The 26176-nt window shown below is 31.1% G+C and overlaps 4 protein-coding genes across 4 annotated transcripts; all 4 read right to left on the minus strand.

The window, feature by feature from the left end:
• Window positions 1–2450: 2450 nt before the first annotated feature.
• Window positions 2451–3136, minus strand: LOC108475488 (uncharacterized). Its single transcript, XM_017777460.2, has one exon. It carries the CDS (start codon window positions 2944–2946, stop codon window positions 2602–2604), a length of 345 nt encoding a protein of 114 aa, XP_017632949.1. The 5' UTR covers window positions 2947–3136; the 3' UTR covers window positions 2451–2601.
• Window positions 3137–5887: 2751 nt separating this feature from the next.
• On the minus strand, window positions 5888–7541 carry LOC108475583 (probable inorganic phosphate transporter 1-5). Its single transcript, XM_017777566.2, has one exon. It carries the CDS (start codon window positions 7539–7541, stop codon window positions 5946–5948), a length of 1596 nt encoding a protein of 531 aa, XP_017633055.2. The 3' UTR covers window positions 5888–5945.
• Window positions 7542–12751: 5210 nt separating this feature from the next.
• On the minus strand, window positions 12752–14350 carry LOC108475338 (probable inorganic phosphate transporter 1-5). The gene has a single exon (XM_017777300.2). The coding sequence runs from the start codon at window positions 14339–14341 to the stop codon at window positions 12752–12754; it is 1590 nt and encodes a 529-aa protein (XP_017632789.2). The 5' UTR covers window positions 14342–14350.
• Window positions 14351–19865: 5515 nt separating this feature from the next.
• Window positions 19866–21455, minus strand: LOC108475339 (probable inorganic phosphate transporter 1-5). The gene has a single exon (XM_017777302.1). It carries the CDS (start codon window positions 21453–21455, stop codon window positions 19866–19868), a length of 1590 nt encoding a protein of 529 aa, XP_017632791.1.
• Between the last annotated feature and the right edge of the window lie 4721 nt (window positions 21456–26176).

Consider the following 26176-nt stretch of genomic DNA (forward strand, 5'->3'; position numbering starts at 1 on the left):
AAGGAATTTATAAAATTCTAAGCCTGACACACCACACATGAACACCTACATTTGGATTTAACCAGATAATTAATTCATGCAATTACTTTTAAAAGGACTACAAATAAATTTTAATATTTGTATTTTTACCTTTTCTATTTTAGGTTAAGATTTTTTAAGCATGTTCTTTTACTAGCATTGGTGAAGGATTTTTTTTTTAAATTTGACATATGTAAATGTTTTTCTTTTATCTCACTTGTAGAACTATTTTTTTCTACCCATTTAATGGTTTTCTTTTTCATTCTCTCATATCTTTTATATCTGATCTTTCACTCTTAAATTTAGTCATGTTTAGAACAATAAAAGAAATTGATTGAAAATTTTAACATGCATGGTAGTACCAAAATTTAAACTATGTAATTAGAAAAGAAAATTATAAATATCAATATATATTATATTAGAACACCAAAGCAAAATCTATAAACTATATATAAAAGGAAGGTTCAAAGGATCTTTCTTCTATTGATACAGGCACCTCTTATGGTGTTTTCTTTTATTATAAATTAGTAGTTAAATTTCAATTTTAATCTCTCTAATATATTTAAATTTGTGATTTAATTTTTATATTTATTGTTAATTTTTTATTAAAATATCACGTGATTATATATAATTTGAATGCTTTACTTAATTTTAGAGATTGATACGTAACTTTTCATTTCTTTTGAATTTACTTGACCTCAATTTTTCTTAAGAACGCATAACAACAACAAAAAAAAAAGAATATTTTATCTTGATGAGTTCAAATTTATATATTTAAGAAAAATTCATAATAAATATTTTAATATTATTTTATTATCATATTACTTTCAAGTAAATATAAATTTTAATTTCAAAATATCACTTTATTGTTTCATTGTGTACTCAACACCTTTACCAACACCTTTACCAATTGTAACATTCGCTTAAAAATTTGATATCAACACCTTTACCAATTGCAACATTCGCTTAAAAATTTGATATTAATCATGACTGAAGGTATTTATGGGTCGAAATAATTCAGTGTTCGAAACATTTTAAAATCTCTTACCTAACCCATTTTACTATAACAAAAATAATGAAATATTAAAATTATTTTACATTTAAATTCAAGTAACAAATATCAGTTTTATTTTAAAAATTTAATTCAAATTGTATCAAATTAAAATTCACCTTATCCAATTCCCAACTGAGCTAAGGACAGGTATAACAGTAGCATCTCTGCTTTACTTTTCTTTTTCCACCACACAAATCATCATCTCAATGACAAATTTCAGCAAGCATTACCACTGTATCCCACCCCCTAGATTTCCCACACTATTTGAGGACTCAGCCAAGTTTGCTTGAATCAAAGTAAGAAGAATGTGAAATCAGGGCATCCAAAACAAAAACAATACTCCAAAATCCACAAGCCATTCTCATTTTTGAAAGATTACTTACACACATTCTGAAAGGGAGCAACTTTTGGAAGTTAACTATTGGGAAGGAGAGAGAACAAGCTCTACATTAGTTAATCTCTTCCAAACCCCAAAAACAAAAGACAAAGAAAAAGACTAAAACAACAATATCCACATCAAATATGAATATGTGCCCAACATGAGTATGCTAAATTCTTTTTTATGTTCTTTAATAGATTTGAAGGATCCTGGGAAGGATAATAACCATGTATGAATATGTTCTGAACATAAGTACTAAACATGAGTGCTTTAGGAAAAATGAAAAGCGGAGCAACCTAGAGAAATATGCTTATAAGCTTTTAGAAAGCACATGTAGGTGCTAAATAAAAGAACTCTGCTTAGGGTTTTAGTTAATGAGGGGCATAGCACATGGTTACTTACAAGTGTACTTGAAAAAAATTGTAGTCAAGGTTATAACCTGGATGCTTAATTAGCATCCAGAGATCCAAGTTTAGTTATTAGTTTCCAAAATCAGAATGAATGCAATTAAAGCAATCCGATGAGTTTCTTCAGCCGATAAAGAGTACGAAATGGATGTAACATAGAAACTGCATCCATAGCCATAGCCAGAGTGCAAGACAAAAGAACAGTGCATATCTTCAACATATGAACCTAATGGTTGAAGAGCTTGATGATGTGAAAAGCAAGAGCTAAATTAATAGTTACAGAAATCCCGGGATGCAAGCAATTGAAGCAATCCCATTAAGTTTGTTTAGCTAATGAAGAGTATCAAATAGATGAACACAAAAGAATGCATATGTTCAACAGATGAATCTAATGGTCGAAGCAAGAACTTTGTGACGGTGGTCATGTAATATCAAGTATTCATAGTCAAGCAAGAATTGAATTAGTAGTTTCTCAAAGCAATTGAAGCAACCCATTAATTTTGTTAGCTAAAAGAACAATCAAAGGGTCTTAAACAAATCAACTACAGAACAATGCACACCACTTCAACAGATGAATCTAAATGCAGAAAAATACATAAACAATGACCAATTAATTAAAATTTAGCATACAAAATTACTTAAGCGTCAGAATTGGTTGAAACCCCATACCGGAATCATCGAGTTAAATTCTACAAAAATTGTATGAAAATACAATACATTAGTAATTCAACAGCAAGAGAACCTCATTTACAGTAACGATCAGCTTTCTTCTTAACACGATCATCGAGGGCTTGTTCCACTGATGTGGCTTTAGGGTTTTTAGGGTCGTAACCGAACTTCTTAGCCTCGACGGGGAACAGCTCCTCGTACTTCATCTTTTTAGCAGCGTCGATGGTGTAGATATCGGCTCCACCAGATTCAGAACCTTCGACGGAAACGGAGGCGTCGAGGGTAGGCTGAGAATCATCTTCGGCGATCTTTTTCTTCTTGTGCTTCTTCTTGCTTTTGTCGATTGATTTGCGAGTCGCTAAGCTTCCTCCTTTGAAGGTTAATCTACCTCCTTTCACTTTCTCGTATGCATCCGACATCGTTTTGCTACGAATCTGCTTCTTCTCTTCTTTCTGGATGATTGATTTTCTGGAATTACCTGCAATTCGGTGTGGATTCCTTTTCCTTCAATTTAGGGTTTTGAATGCCCCCAATCGAATTTGGATTCCTTGTATTACTTTTGGATTTGCCAATCCGTGGCCCGTACGCGCTCACCTAATTATAATATCACAAGGATTGTGAAATTAGTTTCGAAAAAGTAAAAAGGATAATTATTTAATATATTGATAGTAAAAAAAAGGATAATATGTATATTTAAATTATTTTAAAAAATTAATAAATAAATTAACATACGGTAAAATTTCAATTTTGCTTGGAATTAAAATTTTTTTATTGTTTGTATATCAAATAATTATCCAAATTGAAAATAGTTGTGATGATGAAATTAATTAATGTAAGATGAGTTTAAGTGTTACAGGATCGATAATTTTAATTCAATATTAGTGTGTTTAATGATTACTTTGTTTTCCGTGTTCCCTTATGGCTAAATGCTTGATGTCTTCAAGTATCACTTTTGTTATTTAACCAAAAAAACAATAGCTGAATTATCCCAATATATTTTTAATGGCTTAAAAATAAAATCAATAATTTTAAATTTTGACACAAAACTCTTCAACCATTCATTATGTGAGGTTGCCTCAAAGCAAGAAACGAGCTCAACCTCCATGGTAAAAGTAACAACCAAGGTCAACTTTGTACTTTTCCAATATATGGCTCCGATAACTAACATAAAAATACATTTAGATGTTGATTTTCGTAAACTAACACACTAAGTGAAATCTGAGTTTGAGTAACCAACTACCTTTAAGTTGTTAGTTCATCTATACATAAACATGTAATCCTTATTCCCTTTAAAGTACCTCATCACTTTCTTTGCAACTTTTTAATAGTTTAAACTTGGATTACTTATCTTTTTAAAATTTCAACATAAAATGCATTATCAGGTCTAGTACAAGTCTAAGCATATATTAAGTTGCAACAACAAAAGCATATGAAATGTTTTGCATTTATTCCATTTGAAGCTCAAGTTGAACCTGTCGCCATAAGTGCTACACTAAGTGAACAATCCTTCATCTAAAATGCAAAAACCTTATCGATATAGGTTTTTCTAAATAAACTCACAACTTTTTTAGATTTGTTTTTAAAGATCATAATGCCAATAACATAAGATGCTCCACCCGTATCTTTCATATCAAAATTCTTAGAGAAAAATTGTTTCACTTCATATAACAAACTCTTATCATAAGTAACAAGTAAAATGCCACCCACATACAAAACAAGGAAACAAATTTTATTCCCACTAACCTTCTAGTACATGGATTGATATATGATGTTTTTCACAAAACCGAATGAAGAAATGACATCATGGAATTTTAAATGCCATTGATGAGAGACTTGTTTGAATACATATATGAATTTATAAGCTTGCATATCAATTGCTTATCATTACTTGAAAACCCTTTTAGTTGTTTTATATAAAAATTCTCCTCAAGATCTCCATAAAGAAATTTCATTTTCACATCCATTTGATGTAATTTCAAGTTAAAATGGGCGACCAATGCCATTATAGTACAAAGATAATCTTTTCTAAATGCGGGAAAAAATATCTTTGTGTAATCTATTTCTTTTCTTTGACTGAATCCTTTAACAACGAGTGTTGTTTTATATTTCTCAATATTGCTTAAAGAATTCTTTTTTATTTTGAAGAGCCATTTACATGGCCTTTGCACCTTTAGGCAATTTAACTAGATCCCATATGTAATTAGATCCCATAAAATTTATTTCTTCTTTTATGGCATTGTGCCACAACTCATATTATCTACAACTCATGGCTTGTGAAAATGTTTCAGGATCATTTTCAGCTTCAATGTTATGGTTAACTTCTTGTAGATGCATTATATCGTCACCAGGTATTGCTTATTTTTTAGTCCTAGTTGAGCTTTATAATTTTGTATTAATATTTTCTTGGACATATTCTACAATTATTGGTTGTTCAATAGTTTCTGGTAATTTTTGAACAACATGATGTATTGGACCACCATCAACAACTTGTAGGAGCTCAATGATTGGTTGTCTAACAATCGATTGTATTTGAGGAGTGTTGCGAATAACAACCAAACTTTCACTTGTGGCGGGAGTTATTTGCAATATAAGATGTGTTCGGTTAATCAAATGGAATAATTAGTTCAAATTATAGTATACCATACAAGTTCGATTAACTTTTACATGTTTTTACTAAATGAATGTTTAATTGTAAGATATCTTCATTTATACAATTGATTTCTAAAATTATCAAAATCTAGAATATATTAAAATGAATTTTCTGAATATTTTCAAAACATATATAGTTTTTGATGGCTACATATGAAATGTAAATAACCAAAAGTTTGAACTTTTGGTCAAAAGTTGTCACTTTACACGGAGATAAGTTATACTTTTGAATACAAAAGTTATATCACTTAAAACATGTTCATTCTTAGAATATATTTATTGAATAGTTGTGTTTATATAAAGAGGTATTACAATTTTATAAATAAAAGTGAACTTTTATTTGCATGATAATAAAAAAATACAAAAATAAGTTCTTTGTGTTCTTGCTCAATCTTCTAACATTCCTAAACTATTCTAGAAAGAATTAGCACAAAAATTATCCATTTGAATATTGTATTTGAAAATTTTTTGAAGTTAAACTCAAATAATATGTGAAAATAGTTGTCTATTTATTCAATCTTTTAACGGTTGTTATATAAATAGGCCAAACTTTAAACACAGTTACAGATAATATATCAAATTATTAATTTGATGTGGGAGGCCCCAAATCAAAATCATTACTACAAATACATAATTCTGCAATTCAAGTACTATCAAATGATCATCAATTCATGCTAACATTATTTTACTCCTTCAATTCCATCTCCTGTTATGCTCTTATTTTGTTTTTGTTTTTAATCTGAAACATCTTAGTCGTTCTTGCCATGGTTCAGACAGGGACATTCCCAACAGATGCCTGCTGCTGTCCCTTTTCTTCTTCGTTTTCACCCGTTATCTCCTCCAATGATCTCCCCCTAGGTTCAGGCACCAAAAGAGTGAAAAGCATGCCCAGACAGTTGACTGCACCAAGCACCAGCAGTGCATTTTTAACTCCGATACCAGTATGGTAACCTTTATCAACCTTATCCTCATGTGTGCTTTGTGCAGCATACAAGAACCCGAATGAGCCTACAATGGCACCAGCTTTTCCGGCCGCTGCTGATATCCCGTGGCAGGTTGATCTCAGCCTGGCAGGGAAAATTTCGGCCGGCACAACGAAGGTTGTGGCATTGGGTCCGAAGTTCGCAAAGAAAAAGGTCAATGAATACATGATGAGGAAACCTGCGTTGTGAGTTTTCCAGTGCTGGTAAGGGATGGCAAGAGCAAACATGAACACAGACATGAAGAAGAAGCCCATCAATTGGATTGCGAACCGGCCGATGTGATCAATGAATGCCACCGTAAACCAGTAACCAGGGACCGTGCCACAAAGTGCGATTAGTGTTTGAGCCTTGGCAACACGATAAACCTCATGAGTTGCACTCATGGTTTCAGGTTTTGGGAGCCACCCAATAGCACTGAAGATATCTTTTTGGAACAGATTGGAACTGTAAAAGGCAATGTCTAATAAGAACCAAGTTGAGGTTGTTCCAAGCAAGTGTAATCCATGGCGTTTGGAAAATTCCTTGCTGAATAGACCAAAAGAGTTGGATGGTTCTGTCCTAATCTTATCCACCTTCTCTTGTTCCGCATTGAGATCCACCTGCAAGACCTTAGACATGTCTGCAGCTGCCTGTTTAGCATTTCGGGCTACGAGGGCGGTGTAACGAGCTGTTTCAGGCATCTTCATTCGCCAGTAGTAAGTGAGAAGAGCTGGAATTGCACCAAACATCAGTATGATCCGCCAAATATAGTCGGCTTGGGGTACCGTTGAGTGTTCTCTGTCAGCCTTATACGGAAGGGCCTTGTAGGCATGATCAAATGCAGCTGACACAATCAGAGCAACAATCCCACCTGTTAAAATTCCGAATCCTTGCATTGCAAAAACCGCCGCAATAAACGCTCCGCGAGTCTTCTTGTTGGCATATTCAGACATGATTGTCGCTGACAAGGGATAATCACCACCGATTCCAAAACCAAGCCAAAACCTGAAGAAGCAAAGCGTTGCCATTACACCAGCTGGAGACTTTCCGAAGGAAAGTCCAGAGGCAATGGAACAGATCACCATGAGCATCAAGGTGAGTCCATAAACTCGTTTTCGGCCTAATTTATCACCAAGCCAACCAAAGAAAAGCTGTCCAGCTAAAGTTCCGCAAAAGGCCACACCATTAACAGCAGCTGCAATACGAGGAGGCAAAGTTCCAGGCTTTGGAGAAAGTGGATCGAAGTAGTAAATACGACCGAGCAATTTTGTGATAAGAGAGATGCTAAAAAGGTCATAAGCGTCAGTGAAGAAACCCATTCCAGCAATCACAATTGCAGTGAAATGGTACCATTGTGTCTTTGCTGCGTCCAACGCATTAAGAACTCCAAGCTGGTTTGCCATTTCTGTCTTTTTTTACCTGAAACCAGATCAAGTAAGAGATTAACAAAAAATAGGAATTCTGGGTTTTCTCTGAATAAACAATCCTATGTCAAATAAAAATGGAAAAAGCCCCAAGTTGAACAAAAGCTGGTTCAGCCATTAAAACAAACTGTTTCAGCTTCTCATTCTAGGATGTTAACTGGAACATCATTTTTTCACATGCTGTAGTCATTGCAGTTCATCTTATTACATAAATTCTTGAAGTTTCAGAATTTCCTGACCTTTAGAAGACAAATACCTGTTTCTAGGCACAGGCAAAAGGGAAAACAAGGCCCGAATTTGTAAGGTGATTTGAGTTGTGAGTTCATTGGTGATTGAGAAGTCTAAGGTGTTTAAATACATATAGTCTCTTAAGTCCCCAAGAATGAGCTTTGGGCATCAAATGGCATATACCCTTTTCGTTCCTTTCATTATTACCAAGAAAGTAAATAGAATTTGACAACAATGGCGTTGCTGTTTCTTCTGTATAATGTCTTTATATTACCCATTTTTCAGTTCAACACGGCAACAATCCTAGACAATGTCAAAAACAAAAGGGACAGCTTAATTTTAACACTGATTCGTGGGTGTTTTTTTTTCTTTATTATTTCTTTATTTTATGTCAATTTATTAGCACATAATTAAATTTCTTCTATACATAGCGGATGAAAGCGATTCGAAATATGGTTTAATTTTGCTTTCGGACCCTATACTTTTTGAGCACTTAAAATGTAATCACTCTACTTTTATTTTCAATAATTTAATCTATCCACTTGTCTGATTTGAAAATAATTAAAATCTAACTAACAACACTATTAATATATTTTCATTAAATTTAAATATGCAACATTTTAATTTTCAAATTTTGATTTAAAAATTAAAGTTCAATTGATAACATATATTTAGTTCATAGAATTATCAATTTAACTTTAATTATTAAATCAGAAAAGTAGTGAGATTAAATTCTTGAAATTAAAAGTAAAGAGACTAAATTTTAAAGTCCAAAAATAAAGGGATTGGGGTATAATTAAACCTTCCAAATTGAACACGAAAGGAATGTATTAAAATTTATATATGGTGTAGGTTAAACAATATTAGATGAATCATAGAATATATTGCAACCATCAGATACCAAATTTATCCATAAAAACAAAACATAAAGTACAAAATCATATATATGATTACAAAAGTTTAAATAAATATATTTATTTAACTTTGATGGAAAATACCAAGCAAGTTCTGAGGAAACAGCTAAATGAATCATGTAATTTTGCTCCCCTAAGATGGAAAATCTAGTCCACCTGATTGACCTAATTATTTGTAATCATGAAATTGATGGTTTTTTTTTGGGTTAAATTTTGTTGTTAGTCCCTGAACTTTGTATAAGTTATAGATTTAGACTCTATACTTTGTAGAAGTTGTTGAATTGGATCATTATTAGTCACTATTTTTTTTAATTTTTTTAAAATTTCAATCTTGATACAAATGACAGTCGAATTTAAATTCATAACTGACTTTTTTTTTGTAAATAATACGTGAAAATAACAAGCTGACATGACATTATATATATATGATAATATGTTTGTCACATCAAATTTTGGAAATAGTAGAACTTAATGGATTTAACCGTTTTTATTTTGTTTAGGATTGAAATTTTAAAATTCATAAAGTACAGGGACTAAAAATGACCAAATTAAAGTACAAAGACTAAATTCATAACTTATGTATAATATAGGGACTGATGATAGAATTTAATAATTTTCTATTGAGATTAAGTTGGGTTTCAACTAAAATTTGAGTCGAGCCAGATTAGATCTCTAATTAGGGTACAAAGCTCTCCTAAAATTATCTCTTCACCCACAAGACTTGAACCCGATAGCTTAATTAAGGGACATTGAATTCCTTAGCAATTGCTACTTAAGGACAAATAGTTAATTATTATTTATTATTCACCACTAAGGACAATAGTTCTTTTCAAACCTTTATAATATGCTTTAATCTGACAATTGTATACAAGGGTTTATTTACTTAGACCTTATCTTGACAGTGCACATTGAATTGACCAAGAAAATAGGACATCGACAAGAATAATATTTTTTTCTGAGGTTGTCAAGGCATACATAGATCCACGAACACAAGAAATAAGAGACAACAATATTGGGATTAGTTTATTTAGGCATATGAATACAAAAGAAATGAGAGGGGCATTAAAGTTTGGACTTCATATAAAATTGTTTTATTAGGTGGAGGATTAATTGATCATTAATTAATGCCATAGGCCAATGATGGCTCTAAAAATTATAGATAATACACTGATAAAGGGTTGATTTAATTGATCCATTTTCTTTTATAGGTTTAATTGATGAATTGTTTGTATTATTCAAGTGCTTTTGTTTTCGAATTTTACTTAAAATTTTGTGTTACCTCACACTTGACTTGTCGGGTATGATACAAATTGCTACGACTCGAACAATCAGTCCATTTTGAATATTTTTCAATGAAATTAAAAATGGTGGCAATCCCCCTGTAAAGATTGGGTATTGGTAGAAGTGAAAGTCAAAATTTTTCTTCAAAGTGATAAATTTGAGAGTTAAAACACAAATTTATTAATTTATTAATTTTGTAATCTTAAAGATTTGGGTATTGGTAGAAGTGAGAGTCAAAATTTTTCTTGAAAGTGATAAATTTGAGAGTTAAAATATAATTTTATTAATATATTAATTTTGTAATTTAATTACAATTTGTAAAGGAATTATAAAGCAATATCGAAATTGATCGATATATTTCTCGGAACAAACAAAAAGGAAACGAAAGCTGAAACATAAATCATGGATCAACTAAGCCCTCTTGGGGACTTGCTTAAGAATAAGAAAGAGGAATCTCATGTAAATACCATGGAATAAGGTTTGATCCTGTTCATGGGGATTACGTAAATATTCCCATTCCAAAAATAGAAAGTTCGAAACAATTCTGATTTTTTTAGAGATTGGATGCAGTTACTAATTCATGATCTGGCATGTACAGAATGATAAATTCATTCTCGATTCTACGAGAATTTTTATGAAAGCCTTTCATTTGCTTCTCTTCGATGGAAGTTTTATTTTCCCAGAATGTATCCTAATTTTTGACCTAATTCTTCTTCTGATGATCGATTCAACCTTTGATAAAAAAGATATACCTTGGTTATATTTCATCTCTTCAACAAGTTTAGTAATGAGCATAACGACCCTATTGTTCCGATAGAGAGAAAAACCGTATGATTTGCTTTTCAGGAAATTTCCAAATGAACAATTTCAACGAAATCTTTCAATTTTTTATTTTACAATGTTCAACTCTATGTATTCTTCTATCCGTAGAATACATTGAAGGTACAAAAATGGCTATAGCAGAGTTTTTTGTAATTTGTATTAACAATTACTCTAGAAGGAATGTTTTTATACAATGCTAACGATTTAATAACTATAAAAGGTAGGGGAAAATGGTGCTCCCTTGCCTAATTCCTTTCATTCTTGAATACATCCACCACTGAGTTTGTTGACCCTCCTTGCCTTCTCTGATTTTTTATACAAATTCTTTTATGGGTTGAAATTTGGAATCAACAAGAGACAACGTTAATGTGTTTCTCGCATTTGTTAATCAGAAATTGGAACTCTCTCCTCCATAACAATAACTTTTGACTAAAGTGCATCGTTGATCTATTCAAGAGTTTTCATTTTCATTGTTTTTAATTATGAATCCTTATCCTCTTTAGCTATTTTTTGAGTTAGCCCATCACTATTTGCTCCATTAATTCTAAGGTCATTATATTTATTTTTATTCTTCAAGAGTTCAATCATGACCTCATTATTAGTTGTATTAGCACTCAAAGAATTTAGGTCACATAACATAAATAAATTCATGAATTATCATTATATAATACTAATGTATTAAGCGACACTTTATGCCTCATTTACATTTTTGCACCAAAGTGTACCCTCATTCTCTTCAATGAGTCAACCCATCACTAATTCACTATCTTCTCCATTAATTCCAGAGGCATTATATCTATTTTCATTCTTCAACATTGGTTGCATTAACCCTTGAACAAGTTTTGCACAAAATTTTCCTTAATTTATTATTTTATTACATTAAACATTTTTTTCTATTTACATTAATATATATTTTGATTACTTCACCTGCAATCTGAGTTAAGAAATATAATAATTAATAACTAAAATATTTACCTAAATATTATAATTATCATGAAAAATATTTAAATGGAGACAGAACATAAGTTCAATAAATAAATTAATTATACAATAAATAAATTAAAAACAAAACAATTTAACATTTAATTTAATAAAGGAAAATATTTGGTGTATTAGCAATAGAGTTTTTGGATTCCACAAGAAGGATTATGGTGATGACAAGTGTTCATAGAGAATATTAAAATATTAAAAATATGTAAAAAAATGATACACATGATAATTTTCAATTTTGTTTGTGTAAGTAAAAAACATACTGTCAATGTACCAAATACTAATCCATTCATAAAATTATTTTATATTTTATTAATTAATTTAACAAAAATAATTGATTAATAATTGAAAAAATTATTTGATTCAGATAAATATTTTTAAAAATAGCTAATTTTTAATTTAAACTTTAAAATAGAAAATTTAGTCTATATTCAATTTAATAAAATTATTTAGATAAGAAATTTTATTTTAATAATTAATTAAGAAAATATAATTTAATAAGGATTTTATAATAATAATAGTAAAAATAAAAAAGTTATTATTATTTGGTTTTAATTAAAAATTATTAAGGGCGTTGACTATTTTATGTTTTAGAGTTAGTTATTAATAATAATAATGGGTTGAGATTTTGTCATATATTTTATTTATTTTTAAAAATTTTAAATATAATTTAAGGATACGTGATAAAATCTCAACTTAAATTAAAAAATTCTTATAATAATAATGTATAGTCTCGATAGATTATAAAATATAATAAAATCATATGAATATGAATAATATATATACCTTAAATATATTAAAAATTAAGGAATTATATATACTAAAAATATGTTTATAAATAATTTATAAATACATATTTTAAAAACAGTATTATACTATTACTTCAATTCCTTGTCCTTGTTATGGTCTTATTCAGTTTATGATCTTAAACATCCTAGTTGAACTTGCGATAGCTCAGACTGGAACTTTTTCAACAGAAAATCTCTGCTGATACCCGTTATCTTCTTCATTTTCACCCGTTATATCTTCCAATGATCTGCCCATGGTTTCAGGTACTAAAAGAGTGAAAAGCATGCCCAGACAATTGACTGCACCAAGCACGATCAGTGAATTTTTAACTCCGATACCAGTATGGTAACCTTTATCAATCTTATCATGATGTGTGCTTTGTGCAGCATACAAGAACCCGAACGAGCCTACAATGGCACCAGCTTTTCCGGCCGCTGCTGATATCCCGTGGCAGGTTGATCTCAGCCTGGCAGGGAAAATTTCAGCCGGCACGATGAATGTGGTGGCGTTGGGTCCGAAGTTGGCGAAGAAGAAGGTCAATGAATACATGATGAGGAAACCTGTGTTGTTATTTTTCCAGTGTGGGTAAGGGATGGCAAGAGCAAACATGAATACAGACATGAAGAAGAAGCCCATCAATTGGATTGCGAACCGGCCAAGGTGTTCGATGAAAGCGACCGTAAACCAGTATCCAGGGACCGTGCCACAGAGTGCAATAAGTGTTTGAGCCTTGGCGATTTTGTAAACCTCTTGAGTTGCACTCATGGTTTCCGCTTTAGGGAGCCAACCAATTGAACTGAAGATATCTTTTTGGAACAGATTGGAACTGTAAAAAGCAATGTCCAACAAGAACCAGGTTGAAGTTGTTCCAAGCAAGTGTAATCCATGGCGTTTGGCAAATTCCCTGCTGAATAGACCAAATTGTTCTGTCCCTATCTTATCCACCTTCTCTTGTTCCGCATTGAGATCCACCTGCAAGACCTTAGACATGTCTGCAGCTGCCTGTTTGGCATTTCGGGCTACGAGGGCGGTGTAACGAGCTGTTTCAGGCATCTTCATTCGCCAGTAGTAAGTGAGAAGAGCTGGAATTGCACCAAACATCAGTATGATCCGCCAAATATAGTCGGCTTGGGGTACCGTTGAGTGTTCTCCGTCAACACTATATGGATGGGCCTTGTAGGCATGATCAAATGCAGCTGACACAATCAGGGCAACAATCCCACCTGTTAAAATTCCGAATCCTTGCATTGCAAAAACCGCCGCAATAAACGCTCCGCGAGTCTTCTTGTTGGCATATTCAGACATGATTGTGGCTGACAAGGGATAATCACCACCGATTCCAAAACCAAGCCAAAACCTGAAGAAGCAAAGCGTTGCCATTACACCAGCTGGAGACTTTCCGAAGGAAAGTCCAGAGGCAATGGAACAGATCACCATGAGCATCAAGGTGAGTCCATAAACTCGTTTTCGGCCTAATTTATCACCGAGCCAACCAAAGAAAAGCTGTCCAGCTAAAGTTCCGCAAAAGGCCACACCATTAACAGCAGCTGCAATACGAGGAGGCAAAGTTCCAGGCTTTGAAGAAAGTGGATCGAAGTAGTAAATACGACCGAGCAATTTTGTGATAAGAGAGATGCTAAAAAGGTCATAAGCGTCAGTGAAGAAACCCATTCCAGCAATCACAATTGCAGTGAAATGGTACCATTGTGTCTTTGCTGCATCTAACGCATTAAGAACTCCAAGCTGGTTTGCCATTTCTGTCTCAGAGACACGATCAAATAAGAAATTAACAAAACATAGGAATTCTGGGTTTTCTCTGAAAAAACAATCCCATGTCAAATAAAAATGGAGAAGGCACCAAGTTGAACAAAAACTGGTTCAGCCATTAAAACAAACTGTTTCAGCTTTTCATTCTGGGATGATTACTGGAACATCATTTTTCAGATGCAGCACTCTTAATTTGTTGTTCATCGTATTACATAAATTCTTAAAGATTCAGAATTGTCTAACCTTTTGAAGCCGAAGATCGGGACCTAGCTAGGTTTATGCATAAGGGAGAAACATGCCTGAGTTTGTAAAGTGATTGAGTTGTGTGATTCATTGGTGATCAAAACAAAAGGTATTTAAATACATATAATTTGTTAAGTACCCAAGAATGAGCTTTGGGTATCAAATGGCATATACCTTTTTCATTCCTTTCATTATTAACAAGAAAATCAATGGAATTTGACAACAATGGCGTTGCTGTTTATTCAGTATATATATCTATACAATATTTCGTCTCGTTACATTGCCCATTTTCAGCTCAACACGGAAACTATCCTAGATGATATCAAAGAGAAAAGGGACAGCTTAATAATTTTAACGCTGATTCGTGGGTGGTGTTTTCTTTATTATTTCTTTATTTTATTTCAAGTTACCTGTACATAACAAAATCGAGTAAATTACAAAATTAATTATTATTATTTTCGTTTTCCACTCAAATATTTAAAATTAAATATTTCAATAACTCTTAGTTTATTTCCGATGAATGATTAACAATAATTTCCGATAAATGATTAACAATAATGCTCACTTGTTATTTTTCTATTTTCCACCTAACTAAATTATATTTATTAAAGTCCTTGTGACTTTTGTAAAAAAAGTAAACTTTTCTTTCACGATGTAAAAATTAGGGGGTGTTCACAGTTCAGATAAAAACAATTTAACTGATCGAATTGATTTAATTTGGTTAACTAGTCGGTGGCAGAATTTAGCTTGTTTAGAGGCTGATTAATGATATTTTATAATTTCAGTTATCAATTAATTCGGTTCGGAATCAAGTAATTAACTGAATTAATCAATTAATCGAAATATTTGTTATTTTCAAGACTTATGTAGTGTTTGATTGTTAACTTTCTAAGACTTATATAGTGTTTCTAATATCTTATTTGTTGTTTTTACCTCCATTTAAAGTGTTTTGAACTATTAAATAAAAGAAAATGGACATTAGCTATGTATTTTTATAAGTTTTATACTTATTTTAACCAAAAGACAAAAATATATAAATTTCTAATTAAATTAACTAAAATATTTTAGTTCAGTTAATATATTTGAAAAAATTTCGATTCGATTAACGACTAAAAATTTTTACATTTAAGATAATTCGATTAATAATAAGTCGATTCAGTATTAGTAAAATCCACTCAACACTCCTAATAAAATCGCAGGGCAAAGGGTTCTTTCAAGGTGGAAAAACGCAGGCCAAAAGGAAGGACAAAAAATAAGAAATCAAGAAGAGTATAGCAGATCAAAGTTGAGAAATCAATAAGAAATCATGAAGCTAAAAATTAGGACATTTGATAATCTTAGAGTTCAGTTTCGGTTGTTTTATGTTTTAAGAATGCTTTTATTATTTCCTTTTCTTTTAAATGGTTTTATATATATTTTCTTATGATTATTTATAGTATTTCCTTTTATATTTTTTATTAATAAATAATATGGATTTATTTAATTCTTTGGTAAAATCGATGATGAAGACACCTGTTTTGTAAATTCTGAAACAACACATTCTGTCTCTAATAGAAGTAGTGCAAAATTAATCAAAGGCTCTAGAAGGTACGATAATATTATTCCAAGAACAAATTATTGTGGATTATGTATTATTTTCATCTATAAGTTTTGAAGAAATTTATTAAGCTTCATAGATATTCGTTGAAATGGATATCTATTGAGACTAAAATGAGAAAAATATTAAATATCTATAAATTACAACAGTTTATCTGGAGAAAAATATGTCTTGAAAAATTACATGTTGCGTCTTCGTATAAACATTTATTAAAGAACTAGAAAATTCTTTAAATTAAAGAATTTTAATGTGTTGTTTGTTCTTCAGCTTTGTATACTGTTGATTTGATTAAGCGAAAAAAAAAAACTCACTAGATAAAGTTGAAATTGGATGTCTTGCATTTATAAAATGAATATGGGTCGATTCATCCGTTGTGTGCTGATGGTTTTGATAGATGCATCTACATGATAATCACATATGTGTTATCAACTCGTAACTTGTCATTTGTGAGTTTGTTTGTTGAAAAAAATTATATTTTCTGATATGTAATTAAGAAAATTTTTCTTGCTAATGTTAATGAGTTAATATCTTAGGCTTTTAATGGTTGTTGCGTATAAATTAAAACAAAATTTGCAAAGCTTTTCATTTATATGCAAAATAGTTTAGAGAAATTATTGATTGAATGTCTCCTTTTAATATTTAAACTATTATTTATGAGAACGAAACTTCCTATTCCAACATAAGATTATGTTGATTTAGATACTACAACACTTGCACACATCAAGCCATTAAATAATAATAAATACTTCCCTTTGACTAGAAGCTAATATTTTCCAATTTTAATTTTTTTTTGGATGTGAGATAATGTTTCAATTACTCGACCACAACGTACAAAGATGAGTCCTCATAAGAGGTCGGAATCATACATTGATATGAGTCTCCTTATATTATTAAATGTTTTTGAGCTATTAATTGTAAATTTAGTTACGACATGAGTTATTAATTACAATGAGATAGTTTTCCCAACATTATGGAGAGAGAATAAACATCTGAATGAATAAAATATTTGGAGTGAAGTATTATTATCTAATATCCTTGTACAATACAATGTGAACTAAAAATTTATAAGATAATCCATTTTACAAATTAGCTGCCTGATGCATTTGCTAACCTGCATAAAGTAAACAAATCTTACAAACCAATTGAAAAATGCTCTAATTTCAATCGCAAGTCCCAACAAGGCAACCGTTTAGAATAAATGAAAGTAATGCATGCGTAAAGCATGATAGATTAATTAGTTTCAAAAATGAAAATTTTCGTAAAAGAAAGTAATGAGTTAAGATGGTTATATAGTGGAGACGGTTGCTCCTGAAAAGATACTCAAGACATAACTAATTATAAAACTCAAGAAAGATTCAAGAATCTGAAACTGAAACTGAAACTGAAAATGATAAAAATAAAGAGATCTCGAAAAGTTATGTCAATACGAGAAAATATGGAACCGGAATTAAAAAATTATCACAACGTTCTTACTTATAATGTTGCTATAAATAGCAAAAGAAAATGAGGATCCTGAACCTAAATCTGTCGAGGAATGTGGAAATAGAAAAGATTGACCAAATTGAAAAGAGACAATTCAAACAAAATTGAATTCACTTGCTAAACATGGAGTTTTTGGACCTATAGTCCAAACACCTAAGGATGTAAAGTTGGTAGGATATAAATTGGTATATGTGTGAAAACAAAATAAGAAAAATGAAGTTATAGGATATAAAGTGCGACATTTAGCACAATGGTTTTCACAAAAGCCCTAAAAATGTAAAGTTGGTGGATGTAATCATGTTTAAATATCTTATTAGTCTGACAGTAGGTGAAAAACTTAATAGGCTCGTCAAATATATGTTGTTACAGCCTACCTATATGACTCACTGGATGGTGAAATTTATATAAAAATCCTTGAAGGATTTAAAATCCTAAAAGGATATTGTGTTCCCCAAGAAAATTGTTATATTAGATTAAAATAATCCTTATATGAATTAAAATAATCTAGATATATGTGGTATAATTGTCTTAGTGAATATTTGTTAAGAGAAGGTTATAAAAATAATAAAATTTGTATGTGTTTTTATAAAAAGGTCCAAATTAGATTTTGTGATAATTATTTGTTTATGTTGACGATTTAAATATTATTAGAACTATTGAAGAGCTTCAAAGTACAACAAATTGTTTAAAGAAATAATTTGAGATAAAAGATCTTGAAAAAAAATATGTCTGGGCTTGGAGATTAAACAATTAAATGATGAAATTCATGTCCATCAATTAACTTATACAAAAAAGATCTTAAAGAAATTTTACATAAATAAAACATATCCATTGAGTACCATAATGGTTGTAAGATCATTAGATGTAAACAAAGACTCTTTTTCCTCGTGAGAATGATGAACCTTTTGGTCTTGATATGGGCATTAATGTAACTTACAAACAATGCACGATCTGATATAACATTTGCTGTAAGCTTGTTAGCAAAATTTAATTATATTCTCCAACACAGACATTATAATGAAATTAAACATATATTTAGATATCTTAGAGGAACAATTGGAATGAGGTTATTTTATTCAAGTGATTCAAGATCATTATTAGTTGGTTATGCTGATGCTAATTATTTATCAAATCTACATGAAGGTCAATCTCAAATGAGATATTTATTTACATGTGAAGATACTGTCATATCATAATGTTCAATAAAACAAACATGAGCTGCTACCTCTTCCAATTATGCAAAAACAATTGTCATGCATAAGGAAAGCCAAGAGTGCGTTTGGCTAAGGTTGTTGACCCGACATATTTAAAAGATATGTGATTTGTCTTTATAGAAAAAGATGTCAACTATGTTATATGAAGATAATGTTATGTAGAACTCAAGTGCTAAGAGAAGTGGGCACTCCTTCTGCATTTATGCTTTGTTTTTTTTTTTTTTTTGGTCATGACTTGGTGACATTGGAGTCCTTGCAAGCTTCACATTATCCATCCTAAATTTCTTAAATTAGTGCTTGACATAGTTTTCTTGTGACAGAAAGATGTTGTTCTCAAGTTGCTTGATCAGAAAACAAATGAAGTAGGATAATTCTCCTACCATACTCATCTTAGACTCCTTTAGGATTATCTCAACAAAGCTTTCCCCTGGCACTAATATATGTGAAACCAGAGATTATATCATCAGCATAGATATTATTCCATGTTTGATGAATCCGGACACCTAAATATTTCTCTCATTGATAAAACCCTTCTATGCCATTAATTTCATCCTTTAGTAACTTGCAATATCAGCTAAATTAGGTTTCTTTGCTATTGAGACAACAATAATAGAGTTCTTTTATTTGCCAGTAACTTCATCCTTTTGGAACTTGCTTTTGAGACAGCAACAGAATATGTATAGTGGGAGTGAGGAGAGAGGTTTAGGTAACATTGATTGAAACAATTTGCTTTCTCATTTGCAAAATAAAATGTTGCTTTGATTATTTTTTTCTTGTATTTTTTTTAATCAAAAATTGAAAGGTTTTAAAAGTTATAAAATTCAAAGGTGATAGTAAATGATTAACTTTGTGGGATGTTCAATGATATCATAGTTTACAATTTATTGTTTTGATATGTAACTGCTTCAGTTCCTTGTCCTTGTTATGGTCTTATTTAGTTTATGATCTGAAACATCCTAGTTGAACTTGCTATAGCTCAGACAGGAACTTTCTCAACAGAAAAGGTCTGCTGGTGCCCATTATCTTCTTCATTTTCACCCGTTATATCTTCCAATGATCTCCCCATGGTTTCAGGTACTAAAAGAGTGAAAAGCATGCCCAGACAGTTGACTGCTCCAAGCACCAGCAGTGCATTTTTAACTCCGATACCAGTAGAGTAACCTCTATCAACCTTATCATGATGTGTGCTTTGTGCAGCATACAAGAACCCAAATGAGCCTACAATGGCACCAGCTTTTCCGGCCGCTGCTGATATCCCGTGGCAGGTTGATCTCAGCCTGGCAGGGAAAATTTCCGCCGGCACAATGAATGTGGTGGAGTTGGGTCCAAAGTTTGCGAAGAAAAAGGTCAATGAATACATGATGAGGAAACCTGTGTTGTTAGTTTTCCAGTGCTGGTAAGGAATGGCAAGAGCAAACATGAACACAGACATGAAGAAAAAACCCATCAATTGGATTGTGAACCGGCCGAGGTGTTCGATGAAAGCGACCGTAAACCAGTATCCAGGGACCGTGCCGCAGAGTGCAATAAGTGTTTGAGCCTTGGCAACTCGGTAAACCTCATGCGTTGCGGTCATGGTTTCAGGTTTTGGGAGCCAACCAATTGCACTGAAGATATCTTTTTGGAACAGATTGGAACTGTAAAAGGCAATGTCCAACAAGAACCAAGTTGAAGTTGTTCCAAGCAAGTGTAATCCATGGCGTTTGGCAAATTCCTTGCTGAATAGACCAAATTGTTCTGTCCCTATCTTATCCACCTTCTCTTGTTCCGCATTGAGATCCACCTGCAAGACCTTAGACATGTCTGCAGCTGCCTGTTTGGCATTTCGGGCTACGAGGGCGGTGTAACGAGCTGTTTCAGGCATCTTCATTCGCCAGTAGTAAGTGAGAAGAGCTGGAATTGCACCAAACATCAGTATGATCCGCCAAATATAGTCGGCTTGGGGTACCGTTGAGTGTTCTGCGTCAACACTATATGGATGGGCCTTGTAGGCATGATCAAATGCAGCTGACACAATCAGGGCAACAATCCCACCTGTTAAAATTCCGAATCCTTGCATTGCAAAAACCGCCGCAATAAACGCTCCGCGAGTCTTCTTGTTGGCATATTCAGACATGATTGTCGCTGACAAGGGATAATCACCACCGATTCCAAAACCAAGCCAAAACCTGAAGAAGCAAAGCGTTGCCATTACACCAGCTGGAGACTTTCCGAAGGAAAGTCCAGAGGCAATGGAACAGATCACCATGAGCATCAAGGTGAGTCCATAAACTCGTTTTCGGCCTAATTTATCACCGAGCCAACCAAAGAAAAGCTGTCCAGCTAAAGTTCCGCAAAAGGCCACACCATTAACAGCAGCTGCAATACGAGGAGGCAAAGTTCCAGGCTTTGGAGAAAGTGGATCGAAGTAGTAAATACGACCGAGCAATTTTGTGATAAGAGAGATGCTAAAAAGGTCATAAGCGTCAGTGAAGAAACCCATTCCAGCAATCACAATTGCAGTGAAATGGTACCATTGTGTCTTTGCTGCATCTAACGCATTAAGAACTCCAAGCTGGTTTTCCATTTATGTCTTTTTTACCTGAAACAAAATCAAATAAGAAATTAACAAAACATAGGAATTCTGGGTTTTCTCTGAATAAACAATCCCATGTCAAATAAAAATTGTGAAGGCCACAGCAGCTGGTTCAGCCATTAAAGCAACCAGTTTCAGCTTTTCATTCTGGGATGTTAACTGCAACATCATTTTTCACATGCACCGGTCTTTAGTAGATCATTTTATTACATAAATTCTTAAAGATTTAGAACTGCCTGACCTTTAGAAAACAGACCAAAGGTATTGATTTAGCTTGTGGTCCAACGGTGATCAGAACCAAAGGTATTTAAATACAGATAATCTCTTTAAGTCCCCAAGATATGAGCTTTGGGCATCAAATGGCATATACCATTTTCATTCCTTTCATTAATACCAAGAAAATAAATGGAATTTGATAACAATTGCGTTGCTGTTTCTTCTGTATAGCAATACAATATGTCATTACATTATCCATTGTCTCAACACAGCAACAATCTTAGACGATGTCAGAGACAAAAGGGACAGGTTAAATTGGACGAAAATTGAAAATAAGTCTAACAAGAATATTTATAGAATATATTGTGATTATAATATACCATTTTTCCCCATGGAAAACAAAACAGAAACTACAAAATCATATATATGATAACAAAAGTTCTTGATGATGACCAGCTTACATAAATATATTTGTTTAGCTTCGATGGAAGTTTCCAAGCAAAGTTCATAGGGAACGGCCAATGAATAAAATAATTTTGCCCCTAAATCTGACTCACCTAATTAGATGTCAAAATTCGAACCATATCTGTTGAAGTATATATATATATATATATATTTCACAATTATTTGATTCGCTTTATTCTATTATATAAAATTACCATTTCATTCATATATATATATATATATATACTAATTTTAACCCACGGTGCATATTTTACCTAATGAACATAATAAATATTAGAAAAACTTACTAGAATTAATAATAATATTTAATAACATAAAATAATTAGGTGAGTTAGATTTGGTTTCTATCATTTTAAAATAATTCATATAAATTATAATTTTTGAATAATTACATATTAAAATAATTTTAAAATCATAAGAATAAAATTAGTTGTTAATATTTATTTATTATCACTTTGACTCTAATTTTGAATCATTTCGATTCTCAATTATGAATTGAATAGTTAGTTTTAAAATTAATTTTATAGTGTCAAATTTAGATCTTTAACAAATATTTATATATGAAAAGTAAATATTAGTTTTGAAACAATTTAATATCTTAAATCTTAAATTAATATTTAATTTCTGAAAAAAGTAAAAAATACGTTTAGATTTAACAAGTTTTATTTAATAATTAAAAGTTGAAATCCAAAAGAAAAAACAAAATTTAATATTTAAAAGTTGAAAGATAAGCCTTTTAAAATATTTAATATAATATTTTGTTTCAAAATTTTTATTTAATTTATTTAATTAAAATTTGAATTGAAAAAATTATTTATAATTAAGATTTAATAGTAGAAAATTTAAAAAAATATGGAATTACCATTTAAATAGTTAATTTTAAAATTTATTAAGGAAAAATATGTCGTTATTTTAATCAAAACGTGAAAAAATGGATAGGTGAAGTAGATATATTACTATGATATAATGTAGGAGGATGTGGGTTCGGGTGTGCTGAAATGTATTATCCTTTTATTTATGGGTTGGGGGTGGCTATGGGTAGTTTTAAGTATTGTGTAAAAAAAACATATAGGATCAGAACTTATAATGAGATTGTTAAAAAAAATAATTTTAAAAATACAATGGTCCTTGCCATTCGAATGTTACTTTAATTAATATTTAAGAATATTCTTCAAAATGTTGATTGAGTCTTAACTTGATTTGTATGGGCTTTGTTGCCAATGCAAGGGACGTGGATTCGAGTACACTGAAGCGTATTATCCTCCTATTTATGGATTGATGAGCGACTATGTGTAGTTTTAGGTTAAAAATAATAAATATAATCATAACCTATAATGAGATTCTCGATGTTGGTAATTACATCTTTTATTATTTTTAAAATCAATTACCTATTCAAATTCAAATTCTAAAGCACTATACCCTTGATTTTATCATCCATAAGGGAGTGGAGTAAACGATGGAGCAGAGTGTGTTAACTGTAAAGTGTGCAATATCCAATATCCCCTCGATTCATTGTCATCATGAAATTTAATTTTGATTATAATTAGTATAATTAAATAATTTATAATCAGGATAGCGAAATTTAAATTAGAATAAATGGTTTAAGAGTGAAACTGAAATTTGAGATCACAAAACTGTCATTAAATCAAAACCTCAGTGGTTATTTAATTATTTATTATCAACAGCTACTAATGACAAAAACTATGGTGTATAGTTATTTTGGAAGCCTTTTTAATATGTTCAATGCAAATATATACAGAAGTTGTGCATACGCAAATTTGATTCCTAGAACATATCTTGACAGTGAAAATTGAGTTGCCAAAAATATTGGATATTCGGATTTTGATATTATCAAGCTTTACTTAGACATACAAACACACAAGTAAAGGGGTTTTCAACATATAAAACTGTTTTATTAGCGTAATAGAAGAGGATTAATTGATTTATTTACGTTACTAATATAGTATACACCTGAATTGTCACGTTAGTAAAGCAAACAAATATTAATTTTTTTCATCTCTTTTGGGTGATTTGATAAACACGCTAATTCAAAAGAATCTCATTATAGATTCTGATAATATCTGTTCTTTTTAAACACAATGCTCAGAACTACTCATAATCCCTCCTTAACCCATAAATAGGAGGGAAAAGTACTTTAGAATACTCGAATTCATATCCTCTTATATTGACAATAATATTCATACAATCAAACTAATATTCAATCGTTTTTATTAATTACAACTATTCCTAGAGTAAACACAAACTAAACCGTAGATATCATCTTACGAAAAGAAATTCCTTAATTAGTCGGTCAAGATATAAAATTTGCCCGATCGGCTCACCTAATCATGAGACTGACGACGACTCTTAAGTCTTAATCCATTGTATTCTGTTCTTAAGGGAAAAAAACTCTTAAATATTATTTATTAAATTAATCGACGAAAATGTCAACATCTAGCGTATTGTTTTTCACACTTCTGGAATATGTTTATAATATTAAATAGTTGAATGCAAATTGCAAGCAATTGTAAACAAGGTTGTCTCTAAAACATAAATAGACAACATGGACTGAATTGTCAAAAAAAAACAAAAACCAGATTTGGACAAAAACATTTTATTGTTTTTATCCAAACCTATTAATTCTGGTAACTAAGATTATTTTAATATTTATATGTTTTTAGTATTCATAAATTTGAATTTATGAGTACTAATCTTAATTGTATTTAAATTTATATATTAAAATGAACTTAATTTAAGTATAAAGTGAAAAAAAATGAATTTTATGTTTAATCGATGGTTAGGGTATTCACCGTTCTAGGTATGGCCTAAGTTCGAGTCATGCTAATTGTGTAAAAAATTGCATTAACTCAATCACAAATTACAACATCTCTTTAAGTAAAAATCCTTTAAATGTGCAGCAAATTTTTTTTAATAATCTTGTTATAGGTTCTAATCATATTTGCTCTTTTTGACACAATGTTTAGAATTACCCATAGCCTCCCCAACCCATAAATAGGAAGATAATACACTTCAGAGTGCTTGAATTTATGTCCTCCTATATTAACAACAATTCCCATACTAATCAAATTAAGAGTCGATCAACGTATAGTAACAATTTTTAAATTTTCACAAAAGAAATTACACTTAAAAATAAGCATACTCAAAATTGAAGAAATTGTTCATTATTGATTGCGATTTATCGTGTCAATTCGAATTTGATATTTCAAAATAAAGTATATGAATCGAATAATTTAATATAATTAGATTCATTAATGAGTTATTTTATTCGGTTTAATTGAAAAACTTTAAAATCTTGTTTTTCTTTTTTTGGTGAATTACAATAATAAGGTAGAGCCTAAACAACAAACGTAACTAGTGCGACTTGAACTCAAGTCATATATGAGACAGTGAATGCCCTTGACTATCAAGCCATCACATCGCATGGGGTCCAACATCTTATTTTCTTCTAATTTTGAAGAAAAGAGAGAAAGATTTGAATTAGCTGTTCTAAAATGGAATATTCATGTATTTATTACCGAATTGAATACTTTGATATAATTAGTTTTGGGTTGGAAATGTAGATAAGAATGTTTTTTTAGTTAGATCGGTTGGATTAAAAAAATATAGGAATTATATTTTCCTTTAATTTTGAAAAATGAAAAATTCTAATTTATTGTTCCAAAAAGGACTACTTGTTCCATTTCATGTTCGAACAACACAACTGATAGAACAAAAGCTCTAGTGCAGTTAATGTTTTTCTGATTGGTATGTTTGATTGAAAGAGCTGTTTGCATCTACTTATAAATAGGCTTGATTGCAGCACATTGGTGAAAGGTTTTGGAGTGTTTTTCGGTTGTTTTGTTGAATCTTTTTGGTTGTGTATTTTGACATTCCTTTTAGGTATTTTTTAGAGAGTTTACATTGATTGTAAGTGAGGTAATTGGGAGAGGTTTGTAACAATTTAGGTTCAATATTGGGTTGCAAATATCCATGTGTGTAAATGGTAGTTTGAGTTTTAGCCAATAGTTGTA

The sequence above is a fragment of the Gossypium arboreum genome, chromosome 3, assembly GCF_025698485.1.
Source record: "Gossypium arboreum isolate Shixiya-1 chromosome 3, ASM2569848v2, whole genome shotgun sequence".
Lineage (NCBI taxonomy): Eukaryota > Viridiplantae > Streptophyta > Magnoliopsida > Malvales > Malvaceae > Gossypium > Gossypium arboreum.

What these genes read in the sequence shown, in the direction of transcription:
- LOC108475583 (XM_017777566.2), bottom strand. Translation starts at nt 7,541, where the DNA reads ATGGCAAACCAGCTTGGAGTTCTTAATGCGTTGGACGCAGCAAAGACA.
- LOC108475338 (XM_017777300.2), bottom strand. Translation starts at nt 14,341, where the DNA reads ATGGCAAACCAGCTTGGAGTTCTTAATGCGTTAGATGCAGCAAAGACA.
- LOC108475339 (XM_017777302.1), bottom strand. Translation starts at nt 21,455, where the DNA reads ATGGAAAACCAGCTTGGAGTTCTTAATGCGTTAGATGCAGCAAAGACA.
- LOC108475488 (XM_017777460.2), bottom strand. Translation starts at nt 2,946, where the DNA reads ATGTCGGATGCATACGAGAAAGTGAAAGGAGGTAGATTAACCTTCAAA.